The sequence below is a fragment of the Typha angustifolia genome, chromosome 11 (assembly GCF_048772165.1).
Source record: "Typha angustifolia cultivar Huaian chromosome 11, ASM4877216v1, whole genome shotgun sequence".
Classification (NCBI taxonomy): domain Eukaryota; kingdom Viridiplantae; phylum Streptophyta; class Magnoliopsida; order Poales; family Typhaceae; genus Typha; species Typha angustifolia.
The window spans coordinates 2,315,620-2,331,415 of record NC_133249.1 but is presented as its reverse complement, the minus strand read 5'-3'; the positions used below and the strand labels follow the sequence as shown (position 1 = coordinate 2,331,415).

The window sequence follows — 15,796 nt, the reverse complement described above, 5'->3', positions numbered from 1 at the left end:
GAGAGAGAGAGAGAGACAGACAGAGAGAGATAGATAGATAGAGATCGAATTAATCGTGTCATTGAGCTAACGTGGATGTAACAAGATGCTATTCAAGCACATGCAATGGAATAAATTAAAAGTATTGACATGCGTAGGATTTGAACGAAGGTCGGCTGAAAACAATTGCCATCATATAAGTATCAAATCTGGAGGCAATCTTGTGGTTAGAAAAGTATTGCACTCTTTGCCAAAGTTTTTAGCATAAACTTTCTAGTTTAATATATAAAGGTTAAGGGTGAAAATGATCATCAGATCAGTATTCACATATTCTTTTTTTTCACTCTAAAATAACTTTGAATTCATAAAACTAATTTGAAAACACGTAAAGGTATAAAAGAACCTGATTTCATAAAAGGTCAAAGTTTTAGCTTATATTCAGATCTGCGCAGAACCATTCAGATATGAATTCAAAATTCTGATATGATATAGAATTGGATTTTATCTGATACATTTATACCGTCCTCGCATTGTAGAGCTCAGCAGAGGTGAAGGTTATTCCTCCACTTGTTCTCGAAAAAGGAATAGCTTCATTGAGTTGTCGTACTTTCTCCTTTTGCCCAATTGATGATTAGATGTCTCACAAGAGTAAGTTATCCATCACTGTCGGAAGTAAGAAGAGCCAAAAGTCATTTAGGCAGCAATCACATCTTCACCCGTTTTTGGCTAATTTTCTCTCCTCCATTCACACAATAAAGTGTTCAAATTAACCTCCAAAATGTGAATTTTACGGTCCTAATATCGCACAAGATTTCCAGATGATTTCACTTAACAAGGTTAGAAAGTAGGATTAGAGAAGGATAGAAGCCTAATTAACCCACTAATGTGATCACATGCAAGGAGTAATTATGAGTAGGAGGAGTCTATCCGGTTACTGCGGCCTCCATGATTGGAGAAGTCTTGAAGCAAAAACTAATGCTTTCAAATGCACAAAGCAACAAGCTATAATTTCAAACCTCTCCTCCTCAAGTGAATTCCACGCCAGGGATTTGTTTTTAATTTTGCAAGTAGCTTCGCATGCTAGTAAGATAATGTTAATCTTAATATCTAGGTCAAACTAAGGAGCTGCAATCTTTACTCAGTCGCCTACTCTTTTTGTGCATGCCAATGGTGTGACGTTCTTAAAATTGAAAGAGATTAACAGTTGTCCATTAATTACAACACAAAGTTGACTAAAAAATTAACCTTTTGTGAGCACGTTATGTAGAAACATAACAGTAATGATGCTCTTTCGAGTTTCGAGCTTGCAATAAGCTAGATAAAAGGTTTTAAAAAAAAAATAATTGACAATCATAAAATCCTTAGAAACTGCAATAAAAGTTCTTTAATTTGGAAAGACGATACTACAGTACAATATCAAAATATAGTCGATCATAAGTTGTTATACATAATCCCCAGATATGTGGGCATAATTTACATCGTATTTAAAACATAAGAACAGAGAGATGAGGTTACGAAAAGCAGACAAAGGTAACCTTTGACAAGAGTATCATATTGGGGTGCCCACTAAAGAGAGGTGGAGCTAAAGAGAGGTAGTGCTATGCTCAGACATCACAAAAGATTTGGACGACATAATAGGATCATGCAACGGCAACCCCTCCACCCACCACACCTATATATGAAGAGGGAAGCAGAAAAGCACAGAGCTTCAGGGAGTCCTAACCCCACACTTTAAAGCGGCGAAATCCCAAGAGCAGCACTAGAAAGGCCCATTGTGAAAGCAAAAGCTGGATTTTTCCTGCTCCCACTACTATTTATTCCCTTTTGCTGCTTTCCACTCTTCAAATAGAAATGAACCTCTCCAATGAAGTAATCATTCACACCAAGTAGTTGTAGTACATATGGGACTAGCAACAATAATAATTACCTTATTAGAGACACTACTATAGTGTCTTCACCTTTATTTATCTGATCCCCTGCAAAGATCATTATGAAGCCAAACAATTCTAGTCGTCGAAGCTCTGTATCCCAAGCTTCTTGACTTCCATTTTAAGGTACTTCAGATATCTAACAGCCTCATCAAGAACTGCGGAAGTATCCAACAGTTCACCACCAGGAATGATTTCCCTAAGAACCGTGACCATATTTTTTGCTCTATCTCTAGTATCTTGATTGCTGATTGATCCATTGTTGGTCCAGTTCCCAGCAGAAGAAAAGCTCGACATGCTATGTTTCAGAACTTTTGTTGAGCAAGAAGAACCAGGGGAGCTGCTTCCCCAGTGATTAGGAGTTCGGCCAGTGCTGACAACATCATCATCTTCTTCATCTTCTCCTTCTTCGTCCGAGCTGAGCAATGCATCAATATCTTTTGTATCCTCCTTAAAAGAAGAAGAATACTTATCGTGATTATCATTCCCCTGGCTATTGTTCGTTCTGCTTGAACTTTTTCTATCTGCATCAGGTTGGGAGGGATACACGTTGTTTTTCACCGAACTGAACTTGTGGACCACAGCAGGATGAAACATGACCCGACTTTTGTCATCAGTCTGGTCAAAGATGATGAAGTTCCTAGGGCAGTTTTCAGAAGGTTGTAACTCAAATCCACCAAGTGGGCTTGGCAATTGAGGATTTATCCCTGCTAGATTGACACTAAAGGCAGGTGAAGCGGAGACACCATATGTGTAGTGACCACCCAAAGGTGTGTCTTGGGCAAAACCACCCGCTTCATATGCATGAGCATACCCATTTCCAGTAAAGTTTCTAGGATCCCTCTGCATAGATCCCTAGTAGTGTACCGAATCACTGGGATATTGTAGCAGAGAATAATGAACGCCCTAATGTGAAGTGGAAAGCGTACGTTTTCTGTTGTACGTCTGAAACAAAGCTATAGAATGTTCTGATTGGCAATGCTGGACAGAATAGGATTTTCTATCCCAACCTAGCCATCTTCCTGATTTAGTGACTTCTATAAATCATTTGCTTGCAATAGATCAAACATAATAAGTAGGTCTTGCAGTTAGCTAAACTTGTGTCAAACTTCAAACTACGTGACAGGCTTAAGCAACTGACGGAAGTATTCAGCCTGCCATTTCAAAAGAGAGAATTAATATGTAGGTTTAGTAACAAAAGAATGCAAAACAAAGACATTAAAGCAATGTACATATACACATATATGTCTGCACTTACGAAGTAGAACCACAGTCTCAAAGAAAAAGGAAATAAGCTTTAATCTCATAATTGGATACCTTATGATCATGTCAATCTTTGCAGTTGAGGGTAAAATAAGGGAGGTAGTTACAATACCAAACTCCATATAAGATGTAATATTTGTACATCAATGCAAGTGCTCAATTTTCTCCTTGTCAAGATCTTGCAACATTCTATACAAATTATTATCTTACTGATTTGCAACTGATCAACTATTTAGTATTTAATTTTTAACATCGCCTCTTGTTGTGATCATTATATGAAGAAAATATGCCATAAAGATGAGAAATAGTTGGTCACCTGGCAAACTTGCATCAACTGATAGTAAGCACTGATTCTAACATTCATTATGATCTCCCCAACTTCCATCACAGTACGATATCTCTTCAGCTCAACCTTAATGAACATCTCACTTCTCCAAAATAAATATAAACGAAAACTTGCAACACAAGAACCCTTCAAATCGGTTGCTTCACTTTACCTGCACAATAACAAGTAAAAAAACAATAACCTCCAAAAATACTAAGAAACAAAATTACCTTATATCAAGTATATATATTACAAAGGGCAAAGATCATACACAATAACCCGGAAAAAGACAACCAGGCAATAATTCGAGTACAATGGTGCCCACGGCATGCTGTTCTTCGATCTTGCAAGCTTCTTTTGATCCTGAGGCCACGATTGAACGTAAAGTTTCTCAAATTAACACAAAACATAACATAAGAAAATCCAATGACTAAAAAAAGGTAATATTGAAATAGAACAGACGAATGAAGATGATTAAAAACAAAGGGATGAAAAATTACTCACTGATCATAATTTAACAAAAAGGAACCTACTTTAATAAACACAAACACTGGATTTTATAAAGAAAAGCTCGTGTAACAATTAAGAACAAAAATTTTATAGCTGTAAAACGAATCAAGCACGAAATAGCAAATGAGATCACGGGATCCAAAAGCACCCCAGATCTAGACAGAATTGAGGAAAGCACTAAAGATTGCCAGGTTTCATAAAAAAGAAACGGAAGCTTGTCTGTCCTTAAACCTGTAGAAGCAATAAAGCTAGACGAGAGAAGACCCGGAATCGGAGCGTGACACAAGAATCCGAGAAGAGTGTTCTTACGAGAAGGACGTGGATTCGACGATGGCCAGATCAAAATCGAAACTTGGAGGCGCTTTCCGGACGAATTCGAAGGGCTCTGACACCAAGAAAGCGGCAGCACGAGGAAAGGAGAAGGTAGCAAAAGGCAAACTCCAGTTGAGACACAGACCTACCGCTTTCTAAAAAGAAGCTAACCCTAGAGTTAAATTTCTTGCCCTTTTCTTTTCTCTCTCTCTCTCTCTCTCTCTCTCTCTCTCTCTCTCTCTCAAACTATAATTTTTTACAAAATAATTCAATATCTTTTTTAAAAATGATATCTTATCATTTTAGAAAGATTGTTACCTATATAATAATGTTTGTTCTATAAATATAGTTTTCTAAAGATCATCAACCCCTTTATTAGGTAATCAATGAACTTAATGCTTAAGCAAGCCAATAATATATTATGCCATAACATTCTAGTAGTTAAAAACTACATAATATCATATTTGAAATTTAAGACCCTTTTTTTATTTTTTATTTTAAAAAAAATAGTTTTCTTCTTATCATATTATGTTATACCCAACTTATGGGTCAATAATGACCAACTCTGACATGCATCCAAACCGAGTAAATTATTTCAAAGCATCAAAGTGTGAACTAATTGACAAGTTATCCATTGGATGATTGATGTGTAAATGAGTAGTGAGTAATAATGCAGTGGTTTCACTGTTTCTGGGAGGCAAGCATTTCCTTTGTGAGGGTGACCTGCTACCAACTTTTGATTAAAATGTTGACTGTTGAGGCCTCATCTCTGTGGGCAGAAATGAGACAATTTATAGACATTGACTGATTGTGATCTTATTATTAGTAGAAGCTTTTTTTTTTCCTATTAAAAACAAAATTGCCATGGACTATTTTGTGCACTTCACTGTTGTGTTCATGATGATGAATAATTTGATCCCAAATGCTGTGGGTGCATGAGCATAGGAGGGTGAGAGCTCTACGGCGAAATGTTGAACAAAGCCTCTAGCATTGCGAATCCTTGGCCGCCGGCGAACGGCAGGAAGGCGCCTGAGACCTTCGAGGCTTTGGACGCTCCGGCTTGAGCTCACGGGCGTCGTCTCCGGTAACGTTGGCAGGATGAGTAGTACTCCAGGAGGAAGTGTGAAGGCTCCCAAATTCACTTCTTTGGTTGTTACTCTCTAGAGCATAATGACCGAAGGAAACAATCGAAAGACTTTTATCTGCAATTTAGAAGAGCTTGCATTCTCCAGTGACATCCTCTGTGGTCAATTGGATCCTGTTGGCCCTTCAGATTTGAGTCCAAAAGCAAGCCTAATAGGTTATCATTTTTGCCCTCTCCCTTCCTTAATGCCTCCTCTCTTTTCTCAATCATCCTCGTTAAGAGTGCATCGATCTCCTTAGAGATTGCCTTCGTTCTCCTGTTGTTCTTCGTGGGCAGAAACCTGTCTTAAAAATGAAACTTTAGTTGCTAAGTTTGTTTACTGTATCCTTTTATTGTCATCTACAAATAGATGTGATATATGAATAGTTTGCTACTGTATATATAAAGCATCGTCACCTGTAACCAGGGATGAAGAAATTTTGGATGTCTTTCAGAATCAGGTCTCCTAGCTCTGTTTGGAGTTGAAACATGGGCTGCCCTTTCTCGGAGCTACTTCCGAACGCCGGACATCTCCAGCAAAGCTTTGGAACTCGGGCCATGTTGCTAATTACAGAATTTTAATTATATTTAAAATTAGTAATTAAAAAAATTTAAAAGTCTTCTTACTATCACAAAGATTATTATAAAATAATTAACAGGCCAAATTTATTTTGGGTTATAAATTTGGAAGAAATTCAAAATTTTAAGTCAAATAGAAAGATTTGGTTACTTTTATCTCACTTTTTTTTATATATTATTTATTCGAATCGAAGAAGTACGATTCTTGTAAAGACATGTTAAAAGACTGTTTTACGAAGGAAAAAAGAGACAGGTAACCCTACAAAGGGTGTCATTTTCCTTCAAGACAGTTACGCTTCGGTGTGTCTTACAGATTAGAGTTCCTTGACTTTTTATTATTATTTATAATAAAATAATAATAATTTTCTTATTTTAAAGTATAAAACTAGATTTATTATGTGAATAAATATTTTAGGTTAAAACTATTAGAAATAAAAACTAACAGGTCACACATCAATATCCTCAGGGCCAATGAGCTTCTCCCATTTATCAATCAGCTCATGGCAACACATAGAAAACGCAGGCAATATTCATAATTAGTAATAAAAACTTAAGCTGATACTTTGAGCTTATCAAGATGAAAGGCAGGGTTACTAATCCTCGATGGCTTACAAGTCCAGCGACCAGCTTCTTTAATGGGCCGAGCTTGTTCCTCTCAAACTGTCCCAACTTATCTCGATCCATAAGGATGACCACTGGATTCGGCCCAATCCCAAATGAACAACTTCTTGCCTAAAGAATATATATATATAAAGAAAAACTAATACTATGTTTGAAATTAGATTAGCGTGTTGTGCCATGGCATGATGGATGAGTGGAACAACGCGAGGGGTTGCCTTTCATCCCTTGAGCTCGAAGCATTCGTTCCAGCTTCCTTGGCTTTCCACCATAACCAGTCTACTGCTCTCATGGCCATGATCACCATTGATCCCACCCCACTGGAGAAGACAAAGCTCACAGTAATGCCCACTGAGGAATATTAATTCCATCGCATTTAAGAGTACTTAATTATGGATTTATATATAAAGAGAAGTGATGATCGTTTGCCTGGAAGCAAGCTTCTAGTAACGGGATTTCTCTACAATTGAGACGTATATAATATAAATAGAAAAGTCTACGGTCGATAACTACAGTCATGTAACTTTCTTTCTTTTATTTTTCCTAGGAGGAAAAGTTACAAGGACTAGTAGGAAGAAAACAAATTGAATATACCGTATTAACTCGTCAACTATTAGAAAATAATATATCTTTTTAATTTTATATTATTACTCTGTCTTTTGTTTAACCCTGTTATTTGTGTCTTTTAATTAATAGACTCCTTTGTTACTATCTAAGTCGATCCATATTTTTCGAAGTTAATATCTGCATTAATTTCCCTCTGCAGAAATATCCTAATTTATAAAATAGGGTATAAATAATAATAAAACAAAGCACACGAAGTGTGGAAAGAACCTTAGGAAATAATGTTTGAGCTTTTCAAATATCTATTAGGTTGAAAATGGACGAGGAGACCAATTATCATCTAGAAACTGGCACAAGCTGCAATAATTTTCTATTGTTTATGTGGACCAGACATTGAGATAGAAAAGATAGATTCTGAACGCAGGAAATTCCTACAAGGTAGGCCACGTCCCTCCAACAGCGTCTTATCTTGCTCACTGCCTCCCTTTCTCTGGCTCTTACCATCTCTCTAACCATCGTGGCCATGGCTGTCAGTATGGGTATGGGTATGGATATGGGAATGGGTTCACTGGTAGAGATGCCATGGAGCTTGGTACTGGGTCTGGTAGGCCTTCTTCTACTACTCTCGTGGCGGGCCTTCCAGATGCTGGAGTGGGCGTGGTTTAAGCCCAGGCGGTTGGCCCGCGCGCTCCGTGCCCAGGGACTCCGCGGGACACCTTACCGCTTCCTCTCCGGGGACGTGAGGGAGAACACCCGGCTTAGCGAAGAGGCCAAGGCCAAGCCCATGCCGTTGTCTCACGATATCGTCCCCCGCGTTGCTCCTTTCTTTCACCGATCCATGAAGGAGAATGGTAAAAGTTCAATTTTTTTTTTCTTTTCTTTTTCCTTTAATTTGATTCAGATTCGCTAGTTCCGGAGTGGATATTGGGGTTAATTCTAGTTAGACAGAGGAGTGTAGTGTGGAAGCTCCTCTATTATATAAGGATCATTTAAACATTTACCCCTGTAATTAAGGTTGGAAATTTTAATTTTTGTTTCCTGTTTATACTTTTTAAGTGATTGTGTTTAGAATTTGTGCTCTCTACTTTATGTGACTGCAGAGTGCATTGCAATATGATGTTGAACAATATAGTAAAAGGTTTCTGTGTGGTAATAATATGGTAAAAGCCAGATTCTATCATAATATGAGTGTTTTTTTTATTGCAATTGTCTTATTTTGGTTGTTTGAGATGAATATACTGGGAATTTATAACTCTCTTTCTTGATGATCATCGCCTGCGAATAATAGTTGTTGGGTGGACCAGGACGAAACTATCGTTTTTCCCTTTGACCTCTTATTGTGTTCTGCAGTCTCATGTACTGCCTTTGTATTTTCCCCTATATTGATGTGTTTGTCCTGACGTGCATGCTAGAAGATGAATGCCCTACGTCTCTTTCTTTTCTTATGGGAAAATTGATTCATTATTATCAAGATATCCAAAGTAGCTTCCGTAGATTATTAGAGAATCAATTTGTATTATTTCACTTGCGGCTCTTAATAAATAATATGATCCAATTGGATAGGGACCCTTTCGTCTTATATATGAGATGATTCCCTGAAAATTAATACCCATTTACGAAACAGTCCTGACATACAATTCTTCAGAAATAGCAGAAACAAAGTTTTATGCAAAGTGCACATACTTAAATGTTTCCTCAATTTCTGTACCTGTTACCTTAGATCTTTTCATGTTCTTCTCCTTCCGGTTATAACTATTGATAGAATAGCATTTGTATAGCTCTTTTAATTACTAGAAATGTAGAGCTTTTCTGTTTAGAGTACATATCTACTGTAAAGGGAATTGATTGATCGGTTCTGTGCCTTATTTATACATATAAAAGAGAATTTCTGATATGGAAGACTGAAATGCAGGTAAAATTTCTTTTACTTGGGTTGGTCCAGTTCCCAGAGTGACACTTACAGATCAAGAGTTAGTAAGGGAAGTCCTGTCTAACAAATTTGGCCACTTTGCTAAACTAAAAACCCCACTTGGACGTTTGTTAATCGATGGGCTTCTCAACTATGAAGGTGAAAAATGGGTTAGACACAGGAGGATTCTCAATCCTGCTTTTCATATGGAAAAGTTAAAGGTAATTTATGCTCAACAAATATTACATATGATTGAATCTAGATTCTACCTCTCATATTTACACAATAGACACTTATATATGCGATTACAGTGTTCTTCTCAATCAATATAATCTTTCTATTGTTTTGCAGCGCATGTTACCGTCATTCTCAACTTGTTGCACTGAGTTGATTAGCAGATGGGAAAGTTCAGTTTCTTCTCATGGACCATTCGAATTAGATGTTTGGCCTGAGCTCCGAAATTTCACAGGAGATGTCATCTCCCGAGCAGCATTTGGTAGCAGCTATCAAGAAGGAAGACAGATTTTCCTACTTCAAGCAGAGCTAGGTGAGCTAGTTATTCAAAGTTTCAGGACGGTCTATATCCCAGGATACAGGTGTCTTCTTTATCCTTTTCCTTGCTGCTAGTGTTTTTTTTTTTTCTTTCTTAAAGTTCTACTGTAGTTTCCTTTTCTTTCCATGAAATGATATTTCTCCAGTAAAGGCATAATCTTTTGGTGAGCATCCAATTGATCTGCCTTTTGAGACTCTTCTTCGGTGTTGTGTTAGGTTTCTCCCAACCAGAGACAACAGAAGACTGAAAAAAATTGCCAGAGAGATCCGAGTACTGCTAAGAGGCATTATTGGGAAGAGAGAGAAGGCCATAAAGGATGGTGAAGCGAATAATGATGACTTGCTGGGGTTGTTGTTGGAGTCAAATAAAAAATATTTTGAAGAAAATCACAAGTCCAACCCTATGATGACTACTGAAGAGGTGATTGAGGAATGCAAGTTATTCTACTTCGCAGGACAGGAGACAACATCGGTGTTGCTGACATGGACAATGATTGTTCTAGGCATGCATCCGAGCTGGCAAGTTCGTGCGAGGGAAGAGGTTTTACAAGTCTTTGGGAAAAATAATCCAGATTTTGAGGGCTTAAGTCGCTTAAAGATTGTGAGTACCAATTCAACTCAGACTTCCTTTTCCTTTTCATGACGAAATTAGACTTTTATAATCGAGAAATTTAAGCACTCATACAACTAAGACATAAAATTCATTTCTATGAAATATTTGTTATTTAATGAACTAATGTTAAAGCCAGGGTTAGAGAGGCTCACACAATATCCCCAGGTATCACTGTGAAAACTGTTGTGCTAACCGACATTAATAACTCCATTTCTGATAGCTGTTACTCGCTTAGTCATAAAACAATTATGGCTTTCAATACGAACCTAGAATTTGTTCTCTGATAGGTATAATAGCAAAAGTCTACTTGTAGATCAATGCCTAATAGCCAAGAACTATTTTAGTCTTTCAACATACTAGATCCAAAAGATAAACATAAGATGACATCAGTATTTGTAACTAGCATGAATACTAATTGAGATAATTTGGAAATGCAATTTTTACATTTAACACAGAAATTGTCTGCATTCTATCATAATAATCTGGCATAGACAATCTTCCTGAACAATTGCAACTTCATTTGGCAGGTAACGATGATTCTATATGAGGTTCTTAGGCTGTACCCACCAGCGATTCTGCTTAACAGGATGACATACAAAACAATGCAGGTTGGAGGCATAGTTTACCCACCTGGAGTACTCCTCACATTGCCTATAATGTTCATTCACCATGATCCAGACATCTGGGGAAAAGACGCCAGCGAATTCAAACCAGAGAGGTTTGCAGAAGGGATCTCAAAGGCATCAAAGGATCATCAGGGTGCCTTCTTTCCATTTGGTTGGGGGCCGAGGATTTGTATCGGCCAAAATTTCGCGTTGCTGGAAGCAAAAATGGGACTGAGCATGATCCTTCAACATTTCTCATTTGAGCTCTCGCCGTCTTATATCCATGCTCCGCACACAGTGTTAGCTCTGCATCCTCAGCATGGTGCGCAAATTAACCTGCAGAGGCTCTGATTATATGAGCACCATGGCAATGCGCAATTGTCTGTAAATAAAGTCCACTGTTCTATAGATTGCAAACCTTTCCCAGTAACGCGTCTTAAGCTTTGTGGATTCCAGAAAAGCACAATATATACTTTGTTGAGTATCAAAGATTCAAGATGGTTTTCTTCCATCTTTGTTCTTACACAGTATTGTTCCCTCGATCGACTTGCTATGCGGGACTGATGCTTGTACATCACTAGACTAGTATTTTCTTATGCACAAAATTGTGACAGCTTGATACAGCTATGTCCAAAGAAAAGTATTACAGGCTTCAATCCTAGATTAATTATCTAGGCTAAAAAAATTCAACCCAAAAGAAGACATTGTTCATGTGAATCGACTTTTTTATAATCAAATCTATTGTATTACTTTTGATTTACAATATTGGGTTTTGTAATATACTACTATTTTACACTATTATATACCAGGTTAATTACACCTAGATCTTTTAAATTATAGCTTATATTGTCTAGGCTCTCTTATATACATAACTCTTTTAACTAAGAATTTTCCGTGGTAAAAAAATAGTGATAGTTCAGACGGGGTTAATTATTATATAAACAAACACAAAACGACTATATTTTACTCCTTAAAATTAGGCTAAATTTGAAATTATTTTTTGGAATTTTCATCTGTGTTTTAAAATTTTCTTTTAGCTGTGATGCATGCGTAACGTTAAATTTTTTTTTTCCGTTAAAACCTAGCGGTGAAAGTGAATTTTTATTAAAATGGTTAGATCTTTAACCAATTTACTATTTATGTTATCTTTTTAGAATACTTTTAATATCCAAGATATAAAAATGAGAAATATTAAAATGAAATAAACATAAGACAAACAAACAATATAATCCCATGTAGTTTTGAAGTCAATATTTTGTGTCTAATAAAACGCATCCTCATTTGATGCAGCCTATGTTTACTCCACTGATCTAGAAGATAGCCGCGGGGCAAAAGACTAAGAATATAGGTCATTTATTTATCTTGAAAAGTTTAACTGTCGAACCCTCGAGGAAACTGAGACACATTGCTATCCAAATTACCAACGTAAGTGGCGATTGACATTGTCGGTAACGTGGAGCATCGGGTTCTATTTTAAACCACGTCTCCTTATTGAAAGAAGACAAAAATTTTGAGCTAAGTGCAGACGCCAGCAGATATCGATCGATCTAGTCTGCACGCAGACAAGATTGCAGGAATTCCCTGCAGAAAAGCATACACCTGATGACTGCAGAACGTTCCTGTATCCTACCCCACTGATGCTCCTCTCCAACAGTTTCGTATATAAATTTGCTCACTTCCTCTCTCTCTCTCTCTCTCTCTCTCTCTCTCTCTCTCTCTCTCTCTCTCTATCTATCTCTTTCTTTGTAGGCCATCACGACGAACTTATTGGAGCGTTGCCGAAGCGTCATTCGAATAGCTATGGCTATGGGTTTGGGATCAGTGGTTGAGATCCCGTGGAGCTTGGTACTGGGCCTGATGGGCCTTCTACTGGTCTGGCGGTGGGTCTTCCAGATGCTGGAGCGGGCGTGGTTCAAGCCCAGGCGATTGGCCAGCGCGCTCCGTGCCCAGGGACTCCACGGGACACCTTACCGCTTCCTCACCGGGGACGCCCGGGAGGACGCCCGGCTTAACCAGGAGGCCAGGGCCAAGCCCATGCCTCTGTCTCACGATATCGTCCCTCGCGTTGCTCCTTTCTTTCACCGAAACATGAAGGAGAATGGTGAAGTTCCAACCTTTTCTTTTCCTTTTAATTTGATCCAGAATTTCTAGTTCTAAAATGGAATTTTCTTTTTTTAACTGAAAATTTCAACTTTAGAGACTTATATATGAGATGTTTTCCTGGATCGTTTTGAAAATTTACTACGCATCCACTAACGCAGTCCATCTGACATGCAATTCTTTGCACTGGTGTCTGCATCTCTTGTCAATTACGTACTAGAATTGCAAAAGGTTTTTGGTCTAGAGTTCATATCCAAGTATAGAAGAGCGTATTTATAATCTGGATGATTTGAGATGCAGGTAAAATTTCTTTTACTTGGTTTGGCCCAATTCCCAGAGTGAGACTTCTAGATCCAGAGTTAGCAAGAGAAGTCCTCTCTAACAAGTTTGGTCTCTTTGGTAAACTAAGAACCCCACTTGGAAGATTGGTAGCCGATGGGCTTCTGAACTATGAAGGTGAAAAATGGGTTAGACACAGGAGGATTCTCAATCCTGCATTCCATATGGAAAAGTTGAAGGTAATTTAAAAGCATATGAATGAATACAAACTTCTATATGCAATTGTAGTGCTCTTCTCAATCACTATCATCTTCGTATACTTCTGCAGCGGATGTTACCATCATTCTCAACTTGTTGCACTGAGTTGATTGCCAGATGGGAAAGTTCAGTTTCTTCTCGTGGATCGTTCGAGCTAGATGTTTGGCCTGAGCTCCGAAACTTAACAGGAGATGTCATCTCCCGAACAGCATTTGGTAGCAGCTATCGAGAAGGAAGACGGATTTTCCTACTTCAAGCAGAGCTACTTGAGCTAGTTGTACGAAACCTCGCGACAGTGCATATCCCAGGATACAGGTGAGTGAAAGCAGAATCTTTTGATGAGCATCCAATTGATGTACCTATATATTGAGACTGTTCTTCGTTGTGTTGCGTTAGGTTTCTCCCAACCAGAGACAACAGAAGAATGAAAGAAATTGACAGAGAGGTCCGATTACTCCTAAGAGGCATTATTGGGAAGAGAGAGAAGGCTATGAAGGATGGAGAAGCAAGTAATGACGACTTGCTGGGCTTGTTGTTGGAGTCGAATATGAAATACTTTGAAGAAAACGGGAAGTCCGTCCCTAAGATGACTACCGAGGATGTGATCGAGGAATGCAAGTTATTCTACTTTGCAGGACACGAGACAACATCTTTGTTGCTGACGTGGGCGATCGTCGTCCTCGGCATGCATCCAAGCTGGCAGGCTCGCGCGAGAGAAGAGGTTTTACAAGTCTTTGGAAGAAATAAGCCAGATATTGAGGGCTTAAGCCACTTAAAGATTGTGAGTATCATCAGTTCAAGTGATCAATACTTTGTAGAGATTAATTGTACTGCAACTTCATTTGGCAGGTAACGATGATTCTATACGAGGTTCTTAGGCTGTACCCGCCGATCATGATCCTTAACAGGATAACACACGAAGCAGTGAAGATTGGAGGCATAGTTTACCCAGCTGGAGTACTCCTCTCTTTGCCTATAATGTTCATTCACCATGATCCAGACATCTGGGGCGAAGACGTCAACGAATTCAAACCAGAGAGGTTTGCAGAAGGGATCTCAAAGGCATCAAAGGATCATCACGGTGCCTTCTTTCCATTTGGTGGGGGGCCGAGGATTTGTATCGGCCAAAACTTCGCGTTGCTGGAAGCAAAAATGGGACTGAGCACGATCCTTCAACGTTTCTCGTTCGAGCTCTCGCCGTCTTACATCCATGCTCCCCACCAAGTGGGAACTCTGCATCCCCAGCACGGTGCCCAAATTATACTGCACAGCCTCTCTCTCTGACTATAATTTTATCTATGACCACCAAACCCAGTGGCAAGTGGTCGTATCAACGGTTTAGTCAATGGGCCCACCGAGCTGGTACTTTCTCTGAATAAAGGCCATTGTCCTGTAGATTGTTAACCTTTTCTAAACAAAGCATCTAGGCTTTTTTCTTTTATTACTCATTCTGGCGGGTACAGAAGTCTGATCTGACATCAAAATCTGTTATAGTGTGCAACAAGATCATGCAGCTTGAGTAACTTTGAAATTATTAGTTAGATTTTTAATATCTTCAATAATGATTGTAATAGACCAGGGCTCTGTGGATTATAGAAAAGCACAATATATAATTTTATATCTTGTTTAATTAAAAAATATATATATTTTTTTTGTACTCTAGTTTCAAAGATAAATGTACGGAAGAAAGACCACGGATAATAGATTTCACAACATTTTGAAAGAGAAACTTTTATTAAATCTCGTAAATTGAACAGACTGTCAAAAATATAAATCTTCATTCATATAATATCAAATAAACATAAATTTCGGTATCTATTAGCTTGGTGGTGCGATGTTTTTTATTTATTATTAATGAACCTGGAAATTAGATATGGGTCGAACAAAGTATCAATAATTTCTAATATAAAGACATTTAGTTTCTTTCAAACTTTTAGCAATATAATAAAGCTGTCTAGTTTAAATTTCAAGTCACGTGTGTTACTAAATAATTGATTCAAATTAAATATCACTGAAATTTGATTCAAGTTATCGTGCTGCTAAGCTACTCTTTCAAGTTAATTATATAGTAAAACTATCAACTGAGTCGAGCCGTTAAATAAAGTCATCAAAGTACTAAATAATTTTTTTATAATAATTATTTAATATTAGAGTCAATCTCGTGAGGTCATAGTTTTTTTTTTTTTTTTTTTGGTTGAGATTATCGTGAGGTCATAGTCATGGCGCTCTGCTTTTGCTACGTTTCCTTTTTTTAAGACACATAATACTGCCGTATGCAA

The 15,796-nt window shown here is 37.8% G+C and overlaps 3 protein-coding genes across 3 annotated transcripts; 2 read left to right on the top strand and 1 right to left on the bottom strand.

The window, feature by feature from the left end:
- Nucleotides 1-1,348: 1,348 nt before the first annotated feature.
- On the bottom strand, nt 1,349-4,480 carry LOC140770512 (transcription factor bHLH144-like). The gene is made up of 4 exons (XM_073111732.1): nt 4,315-4,480; nt 3,767-3,858; nt 3,487-3,667; nt 1,349-3,061 (listed from the first exon to the last, which is right to left on the bottom strand). The coding sequence occupies exon 4, from the start codon at nt 2,754-2,756 to the stop codon at nt 1,986-1,988; it is 771 nt and encodes a 256-aa protein (XP_072967833.1). The 5' UTR covers nt 2,757-3,061; nt 3,487-3,667; nt 3,767-3,858; nt 4,315-4,480; the 3' UTR covers nt 1,349-1,985.
- Nucleotides 4,481-7,619: 3,139 nt separating this feature from the next.
- LOC140770395 (cytochrome P450 CYP72A616-like) lies at nt 7,620-11,403 on the top strand. Its single transcript, XM_073111582.1, has 5 exons — nt 7,620-8,052; nt 9,114-9,331; nt 9,462-9,706; nt 9,879-10,263; nt 10,803-11,403. Exons 1-5 carry the CDS (start codon nt 7,725-7,727, stop codon nt 11,229-11,231), a joined length of 1,605 nt encoding a protein of 534 aa, XP_072967683.1. The 5' UTR covers nt 7,620-7,724; the 3' UTR covers nt 11,232-11,403.
- A 1,189-nt stretch (nt 11,404-12,592) lies between these two features.
- On the top strand, nt 12,593-15,135 carry LOC140771287 (cytochrome P450 CYP72A616-like). Its single transcript, XM_073112769.1, has 5 exons — nt 12,593-12,981; nt 13,281-13,498; nt 13,588-13,832; nt 13,914-14,298; nt 14,367-15,135. Exons 1-5 carry the CDS (start codon nt 12,681-12,683, stop codon nt 14,799-14,801), a joined length of 1,584 nt encoding a protein of 527 aa, XP_072968870.1. The 5' UTR covers nt 12,593-12,680; the 3' UTR covers nt 14,802-15,135.
- Nucleotides 15,136-15,796: the final 661 nt, after the last annotated feature.